The sequence below is a fragment of the Pelophylax lessonae genome, assembly GCF_965119305.1.
Source record: "Pelophylax lessonae genome assembly, chromosome: 2".
Lineage (NCBI taxonomy): Eukaryota > Metazoa > Chordata > Amphibia > Anura > Ranidae > Pelophylax > Pelophylax lessonae.
Genome location: NC_138769.1, coordinates 362200171 through 362223402, shown reverse-complemented (window position 1 = coordinate 362223402; position 23232 = coordinate 362200171). Strand labels below are relative to the sequence as shown.

Below are 23232 nucleotides of genomic sequence, written 5' to 3'. Positions count from 1 at the left end.
ACTAGGTGTGTAGGGTTGTGCCTAGGGTCAGCATATATCAGATGTTGTCCCTCTAACTAGAATCCTCTCCCTAGCCAGATAGATAGATACTTTAATAGGTATTTTACAGGTTAGGTGATGAGAGCCTATTTGTGGTGCTCCCCCCCCCCCCCAATATATTACATTGCTGGATAGCTGGCTATATTGCATTATCTGGAATTAGAAATATCTCTACGAATTTAGAAGCAGGTACATTCTGTACAGAAGCTTTTAAAAGCTATTTACTGTTGTGAAAGAATAGCTGGGTTACCAATGACAACCAGAAATTCTCTTTCATCTGTTACCTGCACTTAAATAATGAGAAAGAAGATGGAAATAATCACAATGAAGTTTTTTTTTTATTTCAAATGTTTTGATAAATAATGCCCATCATGGCCTGCAAGTGGTAATTTAGAAAGTTAACATGATAGTGATAGAGATAACTAAAATTATTTCTCAACAGCACTAGATAAGCAGCATTGTTTTAAGTAAATCAACTCATACTCCTGGAATACATCTGGATGGGATTCAGAATCCACCAGGAATTCAGAGTGATTAAACAATGTCAGACAGGCAATCCTAAGAGCTGCATCATTAGTCGTTAATTTAGAACACAGTGTAATGGCACTAATTATTAATGCAAATGAGACCATTCCCAATCCATGCACATCCCCATACAAATTCTGCATAGCATTACATAGCGCTTATTACGTCTCCTGAGCACCTAAAACTAGTTGACATGTCTGAACCTGTTAATACAAGCTAATAAGATTTGTGGATAAGTTCCTTAAATTGCTTGTGTAATGGTACATACACACTGTTTCCAAGACCAAAAGTGCCTTCACATTTCACGATAAACAGTAACGACTAATAAAGTTTCTACAAAACTAATAAGGACAAAACACTTCATTACATTGGAATATTGATTGACAATACTATTTGGATAAGAGCTGCATATACATCATTAATATTCCCTTCAGAGACCTGGCTCTGTAATGAGCTTGTGGAACAAAGGGCTGCTGAAAGGCTGAGGAGGCTACTTCGTAACATTTACCAGAGAAGAATAGAATAATAAAAAAAAAAAATTGTATTACAGTATTTTATGCTGTGGGAAGGAGATGAAAAATGGGCGTTGCACAATTAGCTGTCTGAACTTAAAAAAGACCATTCAAGTGTGTAAGCTGAAAATAGCATGCTATATAATCATGACATGGATGTCTTTCAAGCTAGCTGTCATCTTGGATCCAGTTAAAAGCACTGCATTTATACAGGCACATATTAGAGCAGGTAATCTGTATAAAGTATTTGGTTGGCCCAGTAAAATGTTAACCTACGACAAATACAAAATGTGAATCCCTAAAATTAGGGATCTGAAAACATAATATGGGTTTTGTAAAGAATAGTCCACCCTTTGAGTACCAATGCTCTACTCCACCAATTATCTACCCTTTGAACAGAATTTAAACCATACAGCCCAAGAGACCCATTCAAATAAGAGTGTTTTGGCATATATATATATATATATATATATATATATATATATATATATATATATATATACATGCATTTTTGACACATATAAATTAATTCAAATATATTTACTATTATACTTGAGTTTACATTAATAGGGTTTACATTTTATTTTGAATGAACACACTTAGCCAGAGGTATCCTTGGAAACAACAAATATGCAATGCTTATAAAAAGAAAAATATCTCAAAATGTGTGTATTTTCAAATCCATAAGTGGAAGTAGGTGGCTTAGCAGGTGATTACAAGAGATTGTAATATAGGGTCAGTGCTAAGCAGAATGATCATCAACACTGCCTACTAATATATCTATAAAGTTCACTGGGTTGGGAGAAGGGTTTAACTCAACTTGAGCAGAAGGCCTAATTTAAGCCAGGACATAGCATTCAAGAGGACTCCACAGACACAGATATCAATTTTAAGATTAAAGAGAGAATGGCACTTTTTTTTACTTAGGGTGAAGTGACTGTGTTTTAGGAATCCTCTCCAGGCAGTTATACTTAATAAGTCATGTTCTCATGCCACCTACTCCCACTGCAGGAATCCTTACCAAGAGCTTCAAGAAATGAGGGACAAGGAGAAGTGACCACCTTCAAGTGATGATGCTAAAGTCTGAGCAGCCAATCAGAAGACCTGAGCAATGTCACATGGGGGCTCACAAAATCATACTCCTGTCTTTGCTTCAGCACCATGGCATAGACAGGCATGAATGCTACAGAGGGGCGAAAAAATATAAAGAGGACAATTTGGACCTTCGTGGTGCCAGTTACAACAAACAAATATAAAAGTTATCAATTTTTTATTAACACAATCCACAAGAAAAACACATGTATTTAGAAAAACAGTGTGTTTACGGTAATGTACATACAAAACTTCCCTCAAAAACCACCTGTAGAAATATAGACACCAAAGCATATCAATTTATGAAGTCTACATCAATTCTTAGTTTGCAGCTAAGCTTGAGGTGCCTTCCATAGGTAAACAGTCTCGACGTGTCTCGTGGGAATACCCCACTTCTTCAGGAGGTGAGGGAAGCTAAACAAATCAGATATGTAGACAGTTGAGAGTAAAAAAAAAAAAACATAAAATACATGAATACAAAATACCAGCTATTTGATATATTATAATCTCACCAAGCCAATCTTCAAAATTTGATATGCTTTGATGTCTATATTTCCACAGGTGGCTTGTGAGGGAGATTTTGTATGTACACTAATTTATACACATTTATTTTTTTTATCCAATATATGGCTTTTTAAAAAAAAAAAAATTGAATAATTTAAATTTGTTTGTTGTAACTGGCACCTCAAAAGTCTAACTTGTCATCTCTTTACATTTTTCCTATGATATCAAGATGTTGCCCTTCGAAATCCTTTTATTCGTTATTGTGTTACTGAGGGGTGGCAGCCAAGAAGTGTGAAACAGTATGTATAAAAGCCTTGAGAGTGGGATATTTTCCCATATAAAGATTTAGGAGTTTTAAAAATCAGCTACATAAATTTATGTGGTAATGTTAAACTTATGTCTATTGGGGCTTTATCTGCAATGTTTTACACACATCATTTGCTATTAGGTTTGTAGTTTATAATGACACTATACGCAAGTTAGGCTCCTTTTACACATATGGACCATTCATTTAATCAGTTGAGTCACGTTTTTTTTTCATCAGTTTTTCATCCATTGTCATCCGTTTTTCAATCCAATCTCTTTTTTTAATGGATGAAAAATAGAGCTTTCAATCATTCCAAAAAGGGGATGTTGACGTAAGGGGATGAAAACGTATGTAAATGAATGGTCATCTGTTGTCATACCTTTTTCTATACGAATGCATTGATGTCCATTTTTCATCTGTCAACGAATGGATGAAAAACGGACGAACAGTCCGTATGTGTGGAACATTTCAGTAAAATTTCAACAAATATGAGAACAATGTGTCTTTGGCCTGTTGACCATCTAATTAGTATGGTGAATCACCTTTGCTAAGCAACTTCAATAATGCAAAATATTACATTCATCAAGTATATTCTCTTAATAATGGCTAGATAATGTATGGCAGAACCAGTAAACACCTATAACATATATGAAACTTTGAAACTAAATTAATAATATTCCAAGAAACCCTTAATGTCAACAAAGATTATAAAAAGTTAATGTTTTGATGATACTTTGTAAGGATTTTTACATGAATTCCTCACTCTCAACATTTTTATTCCAAATTCCAGAATTTTGAAATCCCAGTGCACCCACATGAACTCGCCCATATTTAAAAACAAAAATGACCAATGGCGTTACAGGGAACGCCAGGGAGATATCTTCCCAGAGTTCTTGGCACACCGTAAATGGCACAATTGATGGGAAGCGACTCACTGCTTAACCCGTAGATTAAGCATTAAGGATATTAAATTGTGCTTTTTCCTCTAGAATGGAGACCCATCGCTGGACACATTACAATACTGCTGGAACTTGAAAGGTAATAATTAGTAATATCAGAATTTATATCAGCATTTTTAATCTCTTAACTGTATGCACTGGTGAATTGGTTAGGGTCCAACCAACCCCTAAAACCAGCAGGGAAGATGAACCACATATCCCCCCCCCCTCCATGATAGGGGCAGTTAACCCTCCTAGCACTTCAAAAGTTGTATAAAATAGTTTGAACACAATGAAGAGTTGGTCAAATTCATCTGCAGATTAAAATCTGTTTACCCACTTTACTGTACAGGTAAATGATTGCCATTGCATGTCACAAAATGGTGAATTGCAGTGAATGATTCAGAGGGTGAATTTATCAGTACCAGATTAAACTGTGTTTTTTTTTTTTTTCTGTAAGACTTAAGTTTGGCTTTAAATGTCCTGCAGGCTGTAAATGTCCTGCAAGATTTATATGTGACTATTTTTGTATGTTTTTTTCAAAACAGCTTTTATTTTTGCATAATAATATAATTTACAGAGAACTAGCTTACAAAAATATAAATCAGTCATGCAGAAATCAAGTTACGTTAATCTGCCCACTCTACACTTCAGAAGGCAGATATCTTAAGTGGCTTTGACAAGTTACTGCACATTTTTACTTTTTGCTACTGTTAATTAGGGGCATTTATATTAACGTATATTGTCTCTTCTACTGCCTATAAATATTTTCTTAGTGGAAAACCCAGAAACAAGATAGAGAGGTCTCAAACTGCAGCAGGCTGGCAACAGTTGCTGTGTTCAGCATGCTGGCATTATATCAGAGGGGCTCCAGTTAGCTTATGGCAATCAAAGTATTGCAGTGCAATACACAGTATATACAGTGCATATACAGCATATGAGCCTTGGATGAGATACAGTATATATATATATACACACACACACACACACGCAGTATACATATCCAGATGCCTAGCAGCACTAGGGTTATTGGTTCAAATCCCAACCATGGCACTACCTGCCTGGAGTTTGCATGTTCTCCCTGTGCCTGCATGGGTTTCCTCCAGGTACTCTGGTTTTCTCCCACACTCCAAAGACATGCTGAGAAGTTAATTGTCTCATATCTAAATTGGCCCTAGTATGTGTATGTATGAATGTGAGACAGTGACCTTAGATTGTAAGCTCCTGAATGTACAATATATATGTAAAGCATTGAGTAAATTGAGGGATTGAAATCTGGTGACTGTGGACGCCATTGGAGTACAATGAACTCATTGACATGCTCAAGAAACCAGATTATTTGAGCATTGGGACATGGTGCATTATCCTACTGTAAGTAGCCATCAGAAGATGGGTACACTGTAATCATAAAGGGATGGACATGGTCCACAGCAACACTCAGGAAGGCCGTGGCATTTAAAAGATGCTCATTTGGTATTAAGGGCCCAGTTTCCTGTTCTTAGCTGACAGGAGTGGCACCCCATGTGGTCTTCTGCTGCTGTAGTCCATTCAAAGTCACGTAGATCCCCTTTCTTCTTCATTCTGATGCTCGGTTTGAACTTCAGCAAGTACTCTTCACCACTTCCAGATGCCTAAATGCATTGAGTTGCTGCCATGTGTTTGGCTGATTGGCAATTCGTGTTACCAAGCAATTAAACAGATGTACCTAATAAAGTGGCCGGTGAGTGTATACATATACACACACACAGATATATTTTGCATCAGCATTTACCTAACTCAATTTCTAACATTTATGTTCACGTACTAAACACAGCAAAAGAAAACAACTTTCTGAACATACTTTATTTATCCACCCTATTTCATAAATCAGTTTTTGTAAACAGTAGCAGAGAATCAATGCATTTTTTTAAAGAATTGTGTTCTAAATGATGATGTATTTCAAAGAGAGCCTCCCACGTAAATCCAATGTTTATGAATCAGTCATACAATATGTAATATGCTATACCCTCTGTTCTCTGTGGTTTCAGAGGAATGGAAGATGAAGGCAGCCTTATGGTATGTCAATTAAAGTGGAGTTCCAGCCGTTTCTGTATTTTTTTAAAAGTCAGCAGCTACAAATAGTGTAGCTGCTGACTTTTAATAAACACACTCTCACCTGCCCCACGATCCAGCAATGCGGCCGCCCAAAGTCTCAACTCTCCCTGGCGCTGGTATCACTAGTGTGGGCCCCTGGCTGTGAGTCCCGCTGTATGGCGGGCAATCTTCTGGGACCTGTGACATGTCCCAGAAGATTGCAGGGAGAGAGGGAAGGGGAGAGGAGAACTTTCGCTTGAGCTGCCTAGGCGACCCGAGCGGAGGTGGGAGCGGGTACCTGTCAAAACTAGGTACCCGCTCCCCCCCCAAAACAAATGACAAGCCAAATGTTGCATGTAAGGAGGTGAGGAGTATTTAAAGTGGAAGTTCCACTTTTGGGTGGAACTCCGCTTTAATTAGACCAGCATTTAAAGACAGCTGCCATCTAGTGTGAATTGTGATCACTTGCAGTAGGCTGTATTTTCTAGCTTGTACAGAGTGAACTATCTATCATAATAAACATTTCCTTTATCCAGCTAATCCAGGTAGATAAAGTTTGAGCAAATAGTGATATTTTAACTCCAACAGAACAGTAGTAAGCTAAAATATGAGATTCACCTTTCATACCATTCAGACTAATGGGTGAAATTAATGCTGTTGATAAAGTATGACCACTTGTTTGTGTTGTGTTTGGGTGGTTACGATGCATGATTACAAAGTATTGTACTGTTTACCTTTTTTCTTTTTAATTTTGTTGAAATGTCTCAATGCTAAATTTCATTCAACTCCATGCACCACGGCAATTTGTGATGCAGTATAAAGCATCACACCTGCTTTGCTAAGTTAAAAAGTAAGCTGTTCTAATTTTCAATGCAGCATGTTAGTGTGAACTGAAACAACATGACAAAAGGCAAATTGCCTTATCTAAGTGTCAGTAGACAAATGCATCAGTCAATGCGACCCAATGGGGCTGGTGTGAACAAGCCCCTGAAGGTGGCTGCCACCTAGCGTTCAGTATGATCACTTGCAGAATGTTGTACTTTCAATCTCGTACAGAGTGAACCATCCATTGTAATAAAGATTTTCTATATCCAGATAGCCCAGGTAGATAAAATGTGAGAAATCAGCAAAATTTTAACCCCAACAAAAAGAACAGTAAGCCAGAAAGTGACATGTATGTACAACAGACTAACATATATCTACAGCTTTCATTTATGACAAATGAAACATTTGTCATAAATAGCTAAAAAAATCAATGATGCACAGCAAAATATGGCAACTAAAATTTCAGCAGTTTAGCATGTTCTACAATGAAAGATGATTATCCATTTGCTGTTCTGCCATACTGTACTTTTACGCAATAAATACAGTGCCTTGCGAAAGTATTCGGCCCCCTTGAACTTTTCAAACTTTTGCCACATTTTAGGCTTCAAATATAAAGATATAAAACTGTAATTTTTTGTGAAGAATCAACAACAAGTGGGACACAATCATGAAGTGGAACGAAATTTATTGGATATTTCAAACTTTTTTAACAAATAAAAAACTGAAAAATCGGGCGTGCAAAATTATTCAGCCACCTTAAGTTAATACTTTGTAGCACCACATTTTGCTGCGATTACAGCTGTAAGTCGCTTGGGGTATGTCTCTATCAGTTTTGCACATCGAGAGACTGAAATTTTTGCCCATTCCTTCTTGCAAAACAGCTCAAGCTCAGTGAGGTTGGATGGAGAGCGTTTGTGAACAGCAGTTTTCAGTTCTTTCCACAGATTCTCGATTGGATTCAGGTCTGGACTTTGACTTGGCCATTCTAACACCTGGATATGTTTATTTGTGAACCATTCCATTGTAGATTTTGCTTTATGTTTTGGATCATTGTCTTGTTGGAAGACAAATCTCCGTCCCAGTCTCAGGTCTTTTGCAGACTCCATCAGGTTTTCTTCCAGAATGGTCCTGTATTTGGCTCCATCCATCTTCCCATCAATTTTAACCATCTTCCCTGTCCCTGCTGAAGAAAAGCAGGCCCAAACCATGATGCTGCCACCACCATGTTTGACAGTGGGGATGGTGTGTTCAGGGTGATGAGCTGTGTTGCTTTTACGCCAAACATAACGTTTTGCATTGTTGCCAGGTGTGTCTCCCAGGTGGCTTGTAGCAAACTTTAAACAACACTTTTTATGGATATCTTTAAAAAATGGCTTTCTTCTTGCCACTCTTCAATAAAGGCCAGATTTGTGAAGTATACGACTGATTGTTGTCCTATGGACAGAGTCTCCCACCTCAGCTGTAGATCTCTGCAGTTCATCCAGAGTGATCATGGGCCTCTTGGCTGCATCTCTGATCAGTCTTCTCCTTGTATGATCTGAAAGGGACAGCCAGGTCTTCGTAGATTTGCAGTGGTCTGATACTCCTTCCATTTCAATATTATCGCTTGCACAGTGCTCCTTCGGATGTTTAAAGCTTGGGAAATCTTTTTGTATCCAAATCCGGCTCCACAACAGTATCTCGGACCTGCCTGGTGTGTTCCTTGTTCTTCATGATGCTCTCTGCGCTTTAAACGGACTTCTGAGACTATCACAGTGCAGGTGCATTTATACAGAGACTTGATTACACACAGGTGGATTCTATTTATCATCATTAGTCATTTAGGTCAACATTGGATCATTCAGAGATACTCACTGAACTTCTGGAGAGAGTTTGCTGCATTGAAAGTAAAGGGGCTGAATAATTTTGCACGCCCAATTTTTTCAGTTTTTTATTTGTTAACAAAGTTTGAAATATCCAATAAATTTCGTTCCACTTCATGATTGTGTCCCACTTGTTGTTGATTCTTCACAAAAAATTACAGTTTTATATATTTATGTTTGAAGCCTGAAATGTGGCAAAAGGTCACAAAGTTCAAGGGGGCCGAATACTTTTGCAAGGCACTGTACATGCTAACTTAATGACATCATTTTTCACTAGGATGTGCATACTTTTCATTTTACATTTGTAGAGTATCTATGAGTATGTTATGTGATCATTTTGGTGAAAGCTAATACTTTCTAAAAATTCTGATATATATTTGGTCAAGGATTAATGGATGCCAATTTTGAGAATTGTTAAGGGTTGTGGTGTGTATTATTTTTTCCCAAAATTTCTTTGATGGCTGAAATATTCTTCTATTGCACACTTATCAAGTACTAGTAAAATAAAAATTGACATCTAAAACAAAAAAAAAAAAAAAAACAATTGCTCTGCTTTTTTTTTTTGGGCAAGTAATAACATATATGGTTTTGTGCACTGCTATTTTTCTACTAGGCTACATTCCTGTTTTGGGCAACATTCCAATGCATTTTATTGTGTTTGCTTTTTGAAAAATGCTTTCTACACAAATCAAAATGTTCTACTCTGAATGTACTATTCTATAAGAAAAAATTAATAATTGTGGCATGTCAGTCAAATTTATACACACAACTTTACAACATACTTTTCTAGTAAAAGAAAATAATAATTATTACTTTACTGTTATTGCTGTGCAGGAAATATTACACACTGTAGTTTTTTTGCATCCCTATTTTAACAAAAATTTTCCTACACAAATTAAAACATTCTATTTCAGATATTTTAGTTTGGTAAAAAAAATAGTAATATTTTTCAATAAAAAAATCTAATCTCCCAAAGTAAACTTCTCTGAACAAGAAATACTGTCTATGGTGGTTTTGTTTCTTACACAAATTTGTTTTCTTTTATGTTATGCATATTAGTCCACAGTGGAAATGCACTATTCCTTCAAAGTCAAATTCAGGCATGTAAATTTCAAACAAAAACATGTTTTTAGCAACAATGTACTGTTGTTGGGCAATAAATATTGTCGATGCTGTGCAATAATAGCTTAATGTAGCAGAAATTCCAGCATAGGTGCTGGCTATGGGTCCCCCTCTGTCACCGGGTGCAAAAAAGTACCTTTGAACATGTTTCTCCAAGTGTGAGCACTGAGACAAGAACCAGTCCAGTATCTTTGTTTTTTTTTTTGGTTTATTTAGGAACTTGGATGGGAGAAGGGGTAAATGGGATACTCCTGTAACTGAACTATGCACAACTTGGCGGGGACTCTGAACAAATACCGCTTGACGCTAATTAGGGCTGGCTTGACGCTGGTTAACGTTGGCTGGATGCCTGTTAACGCTGAGCTATTCTTGCAACTGAACTTCAAATGGAGGAATCATCTCTTAGCTGCCTTAGGTACTCCTTCCTGAGGTAGCTGCTTGTACACTTTTTCTGCACTGCTGAACACTTCAGGGCCCACACTGGTGCCCCCTTTAACCTCTAATCTTCAGGGTCTAACACTTGGCACCCCCTTTCTCTGCCACAACTACTGGTTAGCTAGCTCCTGGATCCCTTTGACCTTCTGGATTGGTCTCCTCTCTCTAGGCAGACCCCTGGGCAGATCTCAAGTACTCAAAAAACTGTTTTTCCTGGAAACTCCTGCCCAGCAGCTCCACTGGGTTCACAGAACTCTGGATCCCTCTCTGCAGCCCAGCTCAACCTCTGGTCCCTCAGGCCAACTGCCCACTTCTCACAGCAGGAGGAGAGACAGCCATCCGCCTCCTCCTGGGACTCTGCTTCCCGCCAAAGTCACCCCGTCACATGCTCCCCACAGATTTATACCCAATCCCAGGGTGCATTGCAAACCCCGTCCACTGAGACAATCATAAACCCTGGTGTGCTATTGGCCAGGTTTCCTCCACTGCCCAACAATATCCCTCATTGGATACAGTAGGGAGACTCCCCAGACTCAACAGACATACCTGGAAACATGTGACAGCTAGCTAACAATTCAGGCCCCCCCTGATAAGCAGACAGGACCACTTATGTATTTGCCTAGCACCTATCCAGGAGGGTGCTACATTAAAAAAAATTCTTCCATTAAAAATAAAAAAAAACTTGGTTTCTCAAGGCTCTAGGAAAAAAGTAACTTCTTGCCTGAGTTAAATTCTAAAAATTCTAAATATAACAATATATATACAGTATATATAGTAAGGTTCCTACCCAGTCATTTCCCTAGTTAAAGCTCTGCTCCAGGATAAAAGATTGTTCTATTTTACTGTTACTAAATTATGGTCGCTAAATAAAAATATTAATATGGTAGTGTCACATTAAGATCTACAAACTTTTAATCAAGCTGTAACCTAAAATTAAATTCAAACAAGTACAACAAAAAAACAACTTTTTTTTTTTACTGTTAGGGTGCAATCAGCATCTTGAGCTAATGTGGTAAATTGATTCTCCCCCCAAAAAATAATGGTAGGGCAGCATCAAAATAGTGGCATCTGTAGCATGCATATGAGCAGTAGTAGCAAGAGAATGCTCCAGGTCTTAAATGTGTTACATCAAATCTTAGCTGGCCTACCACGTGCAAAACAGTTCTTAAAAATTTAATTAACTATTATTCCCTGCATTGGCTGCCCAGAATAGCTGCTCCAAAAAAAAAGAAAATGTCACTGTTTGTAGTATAATATCCAAAGTGAAATGAAAATGTGATCTAAATATGTTTATAGAGATTGGTTATTTTAAGTATAGTAACTCAAAAAGTATAATTTTTTGTCTGATTTTTCATGAAAAAGTGGGAGAATTTACAACCCGCTGCATTTTTTTTTTAAATGCCTCATAGCAGATAACAGGGCTGGATCACAAGACGTGTTGGTGGAACAGATTTGAAGATGTTCACTCATCTTTAATAGAGGAAGATTGTAATGTGCTCATACACTGCAACTCCCTGCTCGGCTAGCAAAGATTAAGTCTCTTCAAAATTATATGATTTTGGCAGAAAAACTAGGCATCCTAATGCCTATAAGCTATCTTAAGAAGATTCACAGCCACTTAAACTGGCACTGTTCTTTAAATCCAGCTGTTTGAATGTGTAATTGTTAGAAAAGTTGCAGATCTTTTTAATTTCATTTTCCAGAATCACATGTGAAAATCCAATGATGAGTTACAAAAAGGGAGTAAATATATGGCAATGAATTTATCATTTCCTAGTGCAAGGACAGCTAGATCTGCTGCTTTACAATTAATAATTTGCATTTGGTGGTATGATGGAGACCAGTATTATTAGATTTTATAAGCATTGCATTATAAACAGACTGATGTAAGGGACTTATGGCTTATTGTGTGTGTTGCTAGTGACCTAAGTTCTATAATTATTATTATTTTTAATAACCTCAATAAAACATTTTTACCTCCTGAAATATGTGTGGATATTCCATCTGTAGGAAAACATCATTACTTTATAACAATGCCACACTGATCTTTTAAATCTGCTACTACCTGTTTTTTTTTAAAAAGCTCATAGACATTAATAAATATAGATAATATAGATAATATTTGCACAACAGACTGTAGAGTAAGACCATAAAAATCAACAGGTATTATGGAGTGCTTCATCCTCAAAGTTCACAATAATTGCACTAATAGTTACTCTTACACTTTAAAACTGTAAACCAGAATTTTTATGTCTAAGCTAAATTCTTGTGATGCCAAGCTATGCACAGCCATGAATAAATATTTTAACCAATGATGGTACACATCCCACAGTTTGGGAAATATTTTTTTTTTTATTTTTTATCAGTTGCAGCTCACTGCAAACATACACATGGATGGCCAATCACTGGTGCTTTTCAGGGCATATGATAGGTCAAAACAGTTAAAAAAGAAGGTATGTATTAATTGAGACACAGTGGCGGAACTACCAGGGTCGCAAAGGTTGCACTTGTGATTGGGCCCTGGCGTTCCACTACTGTTTTTTGGGGGGGTGGGGGGCAAAACAGCATGAATTTAGTTGCCAACTGTCCCAATCTGTTTGGGGCAAACAATGGCTGTGTGTGCTGCTGGGGGGCGGGTTCACAGCAATCAACACAGACATGCAGCACACAGTGGGGACACAGATCCCACCCCTTCCTCCTTCTGTAGCAGCTAAGCAGTGTTCAGATGGCTCTCAGTATGAACTTACTGATGAGAGGTCAGGTGGAGCCTTCTGCCTCACAGTGATTGGGTGGGACTCAGGGAAGGGGTGTGGCCAGCCTCAGAGTTGATTGCACCAGCCAAGGAAGTGCAGCAGTGAGCATGTGTGTGCGGCAGGCTCAGTCAGGCTGCAGCGAATATGAGAGCAGATGGAGGTATGTTACTAGTGCTGCTATTAAAATCTCTGCATGATCTTGATCCCTGGGGAGGAAGATCATGGCTGGGTATCTCTTTGGTTTTTTTTTGGGGGGGGGGAGCCAAGCAGCCATTGCTTTAATGGGGTGTATCTCATGTGAATAGTTGTGAATGGGTCATTTTGTCTCTCGGGGAAATATGCTGGCTATGGGGGTCTCCCAAAGCCAGCATCTTTTCCCCAGAGGCAAAAAGACCCCTTTGCAGCCTTTCACATGAGATACACCCCATTACAGCAATGGCCGCTCCTTAAAAAAAAAACACACAGAGACCCCCACAACCGGCATCTTCCCCCTAGGAGACAAAAAGGCCCCATCACAGATATATATATATAATATACAACTATATTAACCTGTTACCTACTTCCCGCCGCAGTTATACTGCTGCAGGCAGCCGCTCCTGCGCACATCAACGTAGGTATACATCGGTCCCGCACCTGCAGCTAGGGGGTGAGTGTGCGCCGGCGTGCTCCCACCCCTGCTCGTTAGCAGGAACCCGATGCACGGGGCAGGCGACTCAGATTCCCGCCTGACTCCCGTGATTATTCCCCGCTGAGAGAGAAGAACGGTCAGCTGTTGTAAACTCAGCTGACTGTTCTTCTGCCTGGAAGGATCACAGAGCACCTGTGATCCTTCTATATAGGAACACAGGTATCTGTGATCATTTCACAAGCCATGCCCCCCTATACTAAGAAACACGCCCCTAGGTACACATTTAACCCCTTGATCACCCACAGTGTTAACCCCTTCCCGGCCAGTGTAATTTTTACAGTAACAGTGCATTTTTTTTTTAGCACTGATTACTGTAGTAATGTCACTGGTCCCCCAACAGTGTCATAAATGTCAGTCAGGAGTCCGATCTGTCCGCCGCAATGTCGCAGTCCTGAAAAAAATTGCAGATCGCCGCAATTAATAGTAAAAAAAAAAATTACATACATTTTTCCTATAGTTAGTAGACGCGATAACTTTTGCGCAAACCAATCAAAATACTTTTACCAAAAATATGTATCAGAAAACAAATTGGCCTAAAATGTAAAACATTTTGATTTTTAATTTTTTTTTTTGGGAATGTTATATAGCAGAAAGTAATTTTTTTTTTTTTTTTCAGAATTGTTGCTTTTTTTTTTGTTTATAGTGTGAAAAATAAAAATCGCACAGGTGATCAAATACCACCAAAAGAAATCTCTATTTGTGGGAAAAAAAGGACATCAATTTTAGTTAGGTACAGAGTTGCATGACCGCGCAATTGTCCATTAAAGTAACGCAGTGCCGAATCGCAAAATATGGTCTGGTAATTAAGGGGGCAAATCCTTCCAGTCCAGAAGTGCCCATCCCTAATTAAAATGCATGTTCAATCTACAATAGCTTTCTGGACACGAAGAAAAAAGGTGTCCTTAAAAACTGTTTTGAAATGTTGGCAACTATGCAAGAAGGGCATAACATGTGAATGTGTCTCACTGCAGGACTATAATAAAGGCCTCCGAGCTTGTAGGGCCCCCGGGACCAATTGAAAGAGCCCTCGGGACAAGTGGGTCAGGGGGGCCCTTCATGGCATCTTGCACTGGGGCCCTGAAGGCTTTAGTTACGCCTCTGTTGTGCCACCTCGTTGGTTAGGGCTGCCAGCCCTTGAAACCCCTCAGAAATTGAAAGCCTTTAACAATAAAGCCAATGCCGCTGCAGCTGTGGTGAGCAAGATGAGCTGAAAATGCTATAAAGTAACAATCGAAACAGATGAGATCTCCAAAGTTACACAGGAAGGGATGATTTCACACAGAGGCCAACTGCTATACTTTGTCAGAATCATAACTAACGTATTATGGAAAGGAAATGGATTTACACAATTGTCTCCAAAACAGGCACAAAATGGAATAAAACTGTCAGCCTTGCTTGTCCTGAATATAAAATAACACAGCTAGAGAGTAGAGTAGAGAAGGCAAATGTAAAAATATAAGCCAGCGTGGACAACATGCATATAATATAGTCTGATGTTAAGATGTTAAAAAAAAAAAATTATATATATATATATATATATATATATATATATATATATATATATATATATATATATATATATTCACATATTCAGCACAGGTAGCTGGAGATGCAGTACAAGGGTTAAACCTAAAAAGGCTGTCTTGTTGAGCAGTTTTCTGCTTGGATCAGTGCATCCTTAAGCACTTCCACAGCCCTTTTATGTTTGATTGACAGGAGATATTTCTAATGCATATTAAAAATAAGCAAACACTGGCTACTTTAGCTGTTAGCTTGTAATATTTTGTATTGGGGTCTCATTGATAGGCAGCACTAAGCCAGTTCATTTGTTATTCAAAGATGTCTTGTGTGCATCTTTACAGAGTTTCCTGCAGCTCTCTAATGTGCAAATTGTACATATCCACTCCATGCATCCATGTTTCTTTATGCTTTTAAAGCATATTTAGATGCTTGCACTGTCATTTATATTTTTGCTTTTCTAAATAACTGGTCATGTTAGCCCCATTTGAGCAGTGCTGCACTGACCAACACAACATTGGAAAGACCTGCATTGAGTTTGTCACTAGAACTTTAATATCTTAATAACAGCTGTAGAGTCCTGTCAACAGGCAAATATGGTAATTAAAACAGCTCAGAGGAAAAGATGGCTTGCAGCACAATTAATTCACTCAAAAATAATCACAATAATTCATTGTAATGTTCACCAGATGTCTGATACACCTGTTCGTTCTGTTAATGTTGGATGATCATTCTGAATGGAGGTGATATCTGCTCATCCAAAAGTATGAACACAGCCATTTGTCCTGGAATACAACTAGTAAAAAGCAACGAGTGATGGCATGACACTCTAAATGAATTGATGTGGCTTTGAAGTTATGTAAAGAAAGTTAAAAAGCAGCCAAAATAAGCTGTAAGAAGAAGCTGAATTTGCTTGGCTTTAAACTAGTTATTAGCCTGGTAATTAAAGTGGATACACTGTGTCCCCAGAGTTGATTGCTTTACTTAGGTCCCATTCAAGCTGGATTTCTGTGTTTCATCCACATTTTATTTGATTTCTATCAGTTCCATCGGTTTACATGCATTTTATATCAGGCAGCTGCTGACCTTGAATGTTCTTGGTATGATGCAACGGATGTAAAACGCACCATCATGAACCAGACTTTACAGAAAAACATGTCTTGGACACACTAGTTGTCTGGCTGACTATGGCTTTAAAGTAGAATTCCACCCTAACACTAAAATATCTAAATCTACATGCATCCACGATTTAAGACCAACCTATCTAGCCCTGTAAAGAAGAAATTGGTATACATGGTATACATACCGGAAGCAGCAGAAGCCCCATAGTAACTCTATGGGTGACGTCACTTCCCATTATTTAGCAGCCGTTGTCGGGGGAAACAGCCGACAATGGCTGGGAAATGAATGGGAAGTGACGTCACCATTAGAGTTACTATGGGGCTTCCGTTGTCAGCTGCCTCTTCTGCACCCGCCTCCACAGAGAAGCTGCCGCTGACAGCTCAGTGTAGGACTGGACCAGATCGGCTTCAAAAAAGGTATGTATAGTGATTTCTTCTTTACAGAGGTTAGATTGGTTAGTCTTAGATCGTGGGTGCCTGTAGATTTAGAGATTTTAGGGTTAGGGTAGACTTCTACTTTAATGCTTTGCGTTAAACACCAATAAAAAGGAAAGAGAGTTAGCAAAAACTCAGAAGTACCTATCTGCACACTTAAAGCAGAACTACACTGTATCTGAGCACAAACCAAAAACACCATTTAATTCCTTATTAATACTCAATGCAAACTCACAAATCTATCCATGTCTGCATACTTTATTCTGCTAAGAAATAATTTCGAAAAAACACCCCCTAGGCCTGGCTGTGGCCATCTTGAGTAAGAGCAGAAGATTCATGTAGCATTTACTTCCTGAAATCCATTTGCCCTTGGCTCAGTCATGCAGGCAGGAGAGTGTGGTTAGCTGAGAAAACCCCTCTTACCCTTCTGAAGACTAATGGGATGTATGACATTTGCCTAGGCCTGGAAACCAGGAAATAACTAATTAAATGTAAAAAAATATATATATATATATATTTAAAACAAGTAAATATGATATACTATGCCATACACCTATCTATTTACTAATGCTAGCAGAACATGGATTACAAATAGCCAATCGTTATTGAGAGAGTTAAATTCCACTCTAATTTGGGTTACATTAAAAGGGCAAGCAACGTGGCCAGTTTGACAGGCAGGCATCAAGCATTTTTTATTTTCAGGTCAGCAAGTTACTGTAACTCCATGTTTCCAACAGGACAGGTTTTCTTTAGAGCTCTTTTCTCTAGGCTGAAGAGACTTTGCACTACATGGGTTGAATGCTTGTTTTGTCTCGAGAAAGAAATTAACCACTTGCCGACTGCCGCACAACTATTTACGTCGGCAGTCAGCCCCTCACAGGCAGAGCGACGTAGGGCTACGTCGCTAGCCTGTAAGGGTTTTGGGAGCGAGCGCGCACCGCCGGATGCGCGCTCCCACTCCCGCTCGGTCACGGACCCCCCCTGTGTGTGTGCCTGGCGGACCCGATGTCGGGCACTCACGATCGTCCGTGACAGCGGGAGAAAGGCAGGCGGCTAGTGTAAGTGTCAGTTCTCCCTGTATAAGAATGGTGATCAAACGGTTCTACTATGTAGGACCGTTGATTACTGTTCTTACACATCAAGCCACAGCCAATCACAGTTAGGAACACGCCCCTAGGACACACTTAACCCCTCCCTCTCCACTGCCAGTGGCATTTTTACAGTAACAGTGCATATGTATAGCACTGATTACTGTAGTAATGTCACTGGTAACCCCAAAAGTGTCAAAAATGTCAGTCAAGGGTCCGATCTGTCTGCCCCAATGTCGCAGTCCCGCAAGAAAAAAAATCACAGATCGCCGCCATTACGATCATTACGCCATTAAAAAAAACAACAAAAATGACAAAAATCTTTCCCTTGGTTAGTAAACGAAATAACTTTTGCGCAAACCAATCAAAATACGCTTTTTGCGATTTTTTTTACCAAACATATGGTAAAAAAAAGAGATTGGCCTAAAATGTTAAAAAAATTAGATTTTTACATTTTTTTGGGGGGAATTTCCTATAAAAAAATGTGAAAAATATTGTTATTTTTGCAAAATTGATGCTCTTTTTTGGTTTATAGCACATGATCAAAAAATTAGATAGATAGATAGATAGATAGATAGATAGATAGATAGATAGATAGATAGATAGATAGATAGATAGATAGATAGATAGATAGATAATATATATATACACACTGTATAATATGTATACTGTGTATATATATATATATATATATATATATATATATATATATATATGTTTACACATATCCCTTCTGCTGGTAGGAGGATGTGCACACCCAGATAGAAGACAAGAGATGAAAACCAGTTATTTTGCGATAAAAAAAAAGCATATGACTGTTGACCTATCAATGACATCTATGCTATGTAATCCTTCTCATAATTGTGTGTCATTATGATGTGATAAAACACGACTCTCTTACTGCCACTTGACCTTATGCCTAAGGTTTCCATGATTTCCCTGGTGAGCTGAATTGTTCTGGGAAATTGTGGTCAGCATGGTGTAAAATTGTTAGGCTTGAATGATAATGAACTTTTAAATAGAAATGGTCTTAATGAAAATATATCTGAATACATTTAAAAAAAAGGATTTATACAAAAATACAGTTATCATTTCTTAGAGGAGCCCTTAAGTGAACCTGTGTTTTTCTCTTGGTAAGCTACATTTTGCAACTAGTAGCTTACATAGGACTAATTTCTCTCTCCCTGCCCCCATAGGTGGCTGAGTGCCCAATCAACAAGGATCAGCACTGTCCAATTTGAGGAAGGAGTCACATGCTCCTTTTACTCAAAAGTGCTAGGTATTTCACTAACTGGCTGAATTGAGTGGCGGTGGAGAGACGGGAAACTTCATATCTGTAGAGGGCAGCTGTTAAGAAGCCCTTTTTTCTTTGCACTGCTGTGACTCACTAGAATAGCTTTTCTCTTTTTTTTTTTTTTATGTATGTAAAAATCATTTTTAGTCTTAGGGAACCTTGCAAAAAATGATTTTATTTACAGCTAAGGGTACATCGTGATTATTATATTTCGGATAATAAATAAAAAGTATGGGCATACCTAGTGTAATGATAACCAGAAGGGAACATATTTAGCACCATCTTGTGTTTTCAGCAATGATCATGACACTGTGATCAAGGAACCTCTAATAACCACCAAAGGAAACCCATGATTCCATTGAACCCTGGTTGAGAAAGGCTACACTAAAATTATTGCTCCAAAGACAGCACTTTTTGAAAACAAATAAACAAAGGCAGCTAGCTCCAATATTTCTGCCCTCAAAAGAGTAATATGGGGCCATGGAGGTAAGTTTGTATTCTTATGTATAAACACAATCTCCCTAAACCCCACAGTATTTGAAAAGAATTACATTTTTTTCAAGATGAAGATTGTGTTTTTAAAATACAGTGAGATTTTTCGTACCCTAGAATGATGCAGATTATAGGGGCTCTATAAGTTTGAAGGATATCAGCTGTGTGAAAGTTTATAGGAAACCAAAGGAGACTAAAGTGCAGACTGCAAACTGGAAATTTCACAGACTAAGACTAGTGGTTAAGGAACACAGAGGGGTTGATTTGCTAAAGGCAAATAGGCTGCTCACTTTACGTGGGAAGTTGCACTTTGGAAGAGAATTTTCCCCAGAGCTTAGTGATTTTGGTAAAATTTTATGTTACAAACAAATACCCAATAACCTGCAAGGAAACTTAAGACAACATTTTTTTTTTTAGCGTGCACGTGATCGGATGATGGAAGTCAGCAGCACTCTACCTTTTTTACTAAGCTCTTGGGAAAATTCCTTGAAAAGTGAACCTTCTACTTGTCTTTAATAAATCAACATAGAGAGTGTCAACACATGACATATAACACATAGCCACTCCTCACTTGAAACTCTAAAATGCAGAATTTTATTAATTTCATACATTTTATTGAGGTATGCACATACTGTAGAGGCCATTCTGGGCCACAACATCATACAAACTTTTGGAATAGCATTATACCATGATAACAAGCTGACACCAGAATACTTTTTCAATGCATATTACCTCTGAAATTTAAAATTAAAACAGCAATAGGACTGACCTTCATAGGTAGAACGAAACCCTTGTGCACTGACTGCGTAGTCTGACACCAACCAAAGAGTTAGAAGGTTCCCACTGCTCACAATCGGGGCTGGAAGATGAAAACCTGTCAACCTGGAAAATGAACAAAAGACATATTTTTATTATCATAGTTATACTAGCACTAGTTTTCTTAGTAGAGAATAAACCAGGTTAATTTCTCTACTGTACTTTCTGTTTTATTCCTACTACAAAACATAACAAAATGCACTTGATTATATTAGTATATTATATATTCTGCCAAAATAGTGTGATGGGATTTCTCAGCGTATTTAACAAAGGCATTTACTTCATTTTGAAAGATCAACACCTGTACTGCTAAAACAAAAATGACACAAATTATTACTAAAAAGGTAATTGTGCATCTGTACACAAATGTGCGCACAATTACATATAAAACCCTAGAAAATATATTAATCATGTATTTTAGTTAATGGAACTGCATCTACATTGGGTGATTAAAAGTAAATTTTGCTTTTGAATATTAGGGATTTACAGTATTTTAGTAAGCTTTCACAAATATATAAAAATCCCTGAATAAAGAAGCTATGTTAAGCCTTTAATAATCAGAAAAAAAATCTCCTGACACACAGATTTAATGATCATAACCCTAACAAAAGTTGCCATAGTTAGCCTCTCGTGCAACTGAAAATTTTCATTTCAGGAAACAAAAAACATTTGTAAAGGATTTTAGTATTTTATTCAGGTTTAGGCTATATGGCATATGCACAGTCCCCAAAATAAAAGGCACAACATAAATGTCCTCCAATTTATAGACCAAGAGATATCTTTTTTACAACAAACACGTCTGGGTGAAATTGAACTATATTAGTAAGCCTTGCCACTTTGGAGGTTGAAGAACAGGGATTGATCCACCAAAATTTTACCAGAGGTGAGATATACTGTAAATACCTAATCAATACACACCATCACTTATATAGTATTATTATTAGGTGTTTCTTTGATGCAGAAGAAATATTAACCAAAATTAATGATTTAAAAAAGATGGGGAGTTGGAATTGCAATACAAATAAAATAACTTTATATCAACTAAGTACACTGACTAAATGGACACACTTGACTTTGCATTTCCAGCAATAATGAGCATGCTGCAGTTCATGCCACCCCAGAGAGCTATGTTCACATACAGCATTAACCGTAAATTTACAGATAACGCTACCATTACTTAGTAGAAGTCATTCATTCAGCTTTATTAAAGCATTCACTCTGAGCACAATTTTCTCCAAGGTACTGAGAAGTGAAGTGTTTCCCTCTAAAATACAGGAAGAACCTCTGTGGAGCTTAAAGTGACCCTGTGATGTTTGAGGGATGCCATTGCATTAGATTAGGGCACCCAAATGTAAATGCATATAACTTATTTGCATTCCTTTTCAAGGTTCCTGGGACGTTCTATTAGGGTTCTTGCACAAGGCAGTAATTTACAGTATATGGGCATAAAGAGTAAAATATGACTGTTGGTGTGGCACCCAGGAGCCTGCATTTTTACCCACAGGATTACATTTTTTTACAGGTATTTATATAGCACTGACAATTTATGTATTGTACATTTACACCAGTCCCTGCCCTCAGGATCTTACACTCAAAGGTACCTATATCACAAATAAACACACTAGAGCTAGTTTGGACAAGAGTCAGTTAATCTACCAGCATGTCCTTGGAGTGTGGAATGAATCCAAAATACCCAGAAGAAACCCCAGCCTAGGTATAAAATGCAAGCTTCAAGCAGATATAGCCTGGGCACTAACACTTGAGTTTCTCAGGGAGCACAAGTTAGTGACGAAATGTGCTGGGCGATGCATTGCATAGGTGATCTCATCATGCATACTAAGAACCAGGAAGTAACTGCTATTTTCTGTATGTATACTGGCCACTGATGACCCACATTATTATGTACTACTGTGCTCTAATACCTGTGTGCACTGAGGTTAAGCGCACTATACAAAGTGAGTGTTATCTGGAATTTGCTTTTAATAAAGAGTTCTGAGAATCAGAGCAGATATAAGGTACCTGCTAGATAGGACATTCAGGGGAAACATGCAATCTATAACCTAATACAATGTTGGTCATGGACAGAAGTTGAGAGCACAACTGGTGTTAAGCACAGAGGTGAAGGAAGTTGGGTCTGATAAAGAAGGGGGGAAAATGCTTAGGGGCCCCCTGAAACAATATATACCACATACTCTTATTCCAACCATGCAGCCTGGGGGGGGGGGGGTGAGCATGCACCTTTCTGGGGGGACATTACCAATACCATTAGGGGGCACCCAGATACTAGCCCCCTCATGTGAATGAGTATGGGGGGGTAAGTAGTTCATTCACAAAAAAAAAAAGTTGTAAACTAGAAACAAAATACCCAAACATTGGCATGATTATACTAAATGAAATGTACAAATATATTGCAGAATGTTTGTTTTTTCAGCTACTGAGATCTTCCTCAGTATACAAATAAGTTGTCCTTGCAAACCCAAGAAATCCAATTTTTCCCATAGCAAAAGGAGCTATAAAAATGGAGTTGGTAAATACCAGCAACAAAACATCTTTGGTAAAAGGTTTTTCATATTTGTATTGCAGATCATATACTTGCACAGCACCATCTAATGGCAGAATAGGAAATGATGTTGCAAATACAAAGCTGGGGGAGGAATAGGAGCATAATAATCCAGGACATTTAAATTTGTTTGGATCGCAAGGACTGACAGATTTATGCAAACCCCCAAAACATTAAAGGACAAGTTCCCCTATTATATTGCCCAGTCAGCCTGGAATGGAGCTTCTCACCAG

At 38.1% G+C, this 23232-nt stretch overlaps 1 protein-coding gene across 2 annotated transcripts in view; it reads right to left on the bottom strand.

Annotated features, from left to right (window-relative positions):
• The window catches only part of CSMD2 (CUB and Sushi multiple domains 2), a 1446274-nt gene that overhangs the window by 1046522 nt on the left and 376520 nt on the right, over positions 1-23232 (bottom strand). For both annotated transcript variants that reach the window (XM_082247591.1, XM_082247592.1), the window contains exon 3: positions 20393-20505. In XM_082247591.1, the coding sequence (XP_082103717.1) occupies positions 20393-20505 (113 nt within the window). The remainder of the gene's footprint in view (positions 1-20392; positions 20506-23232) is intronic.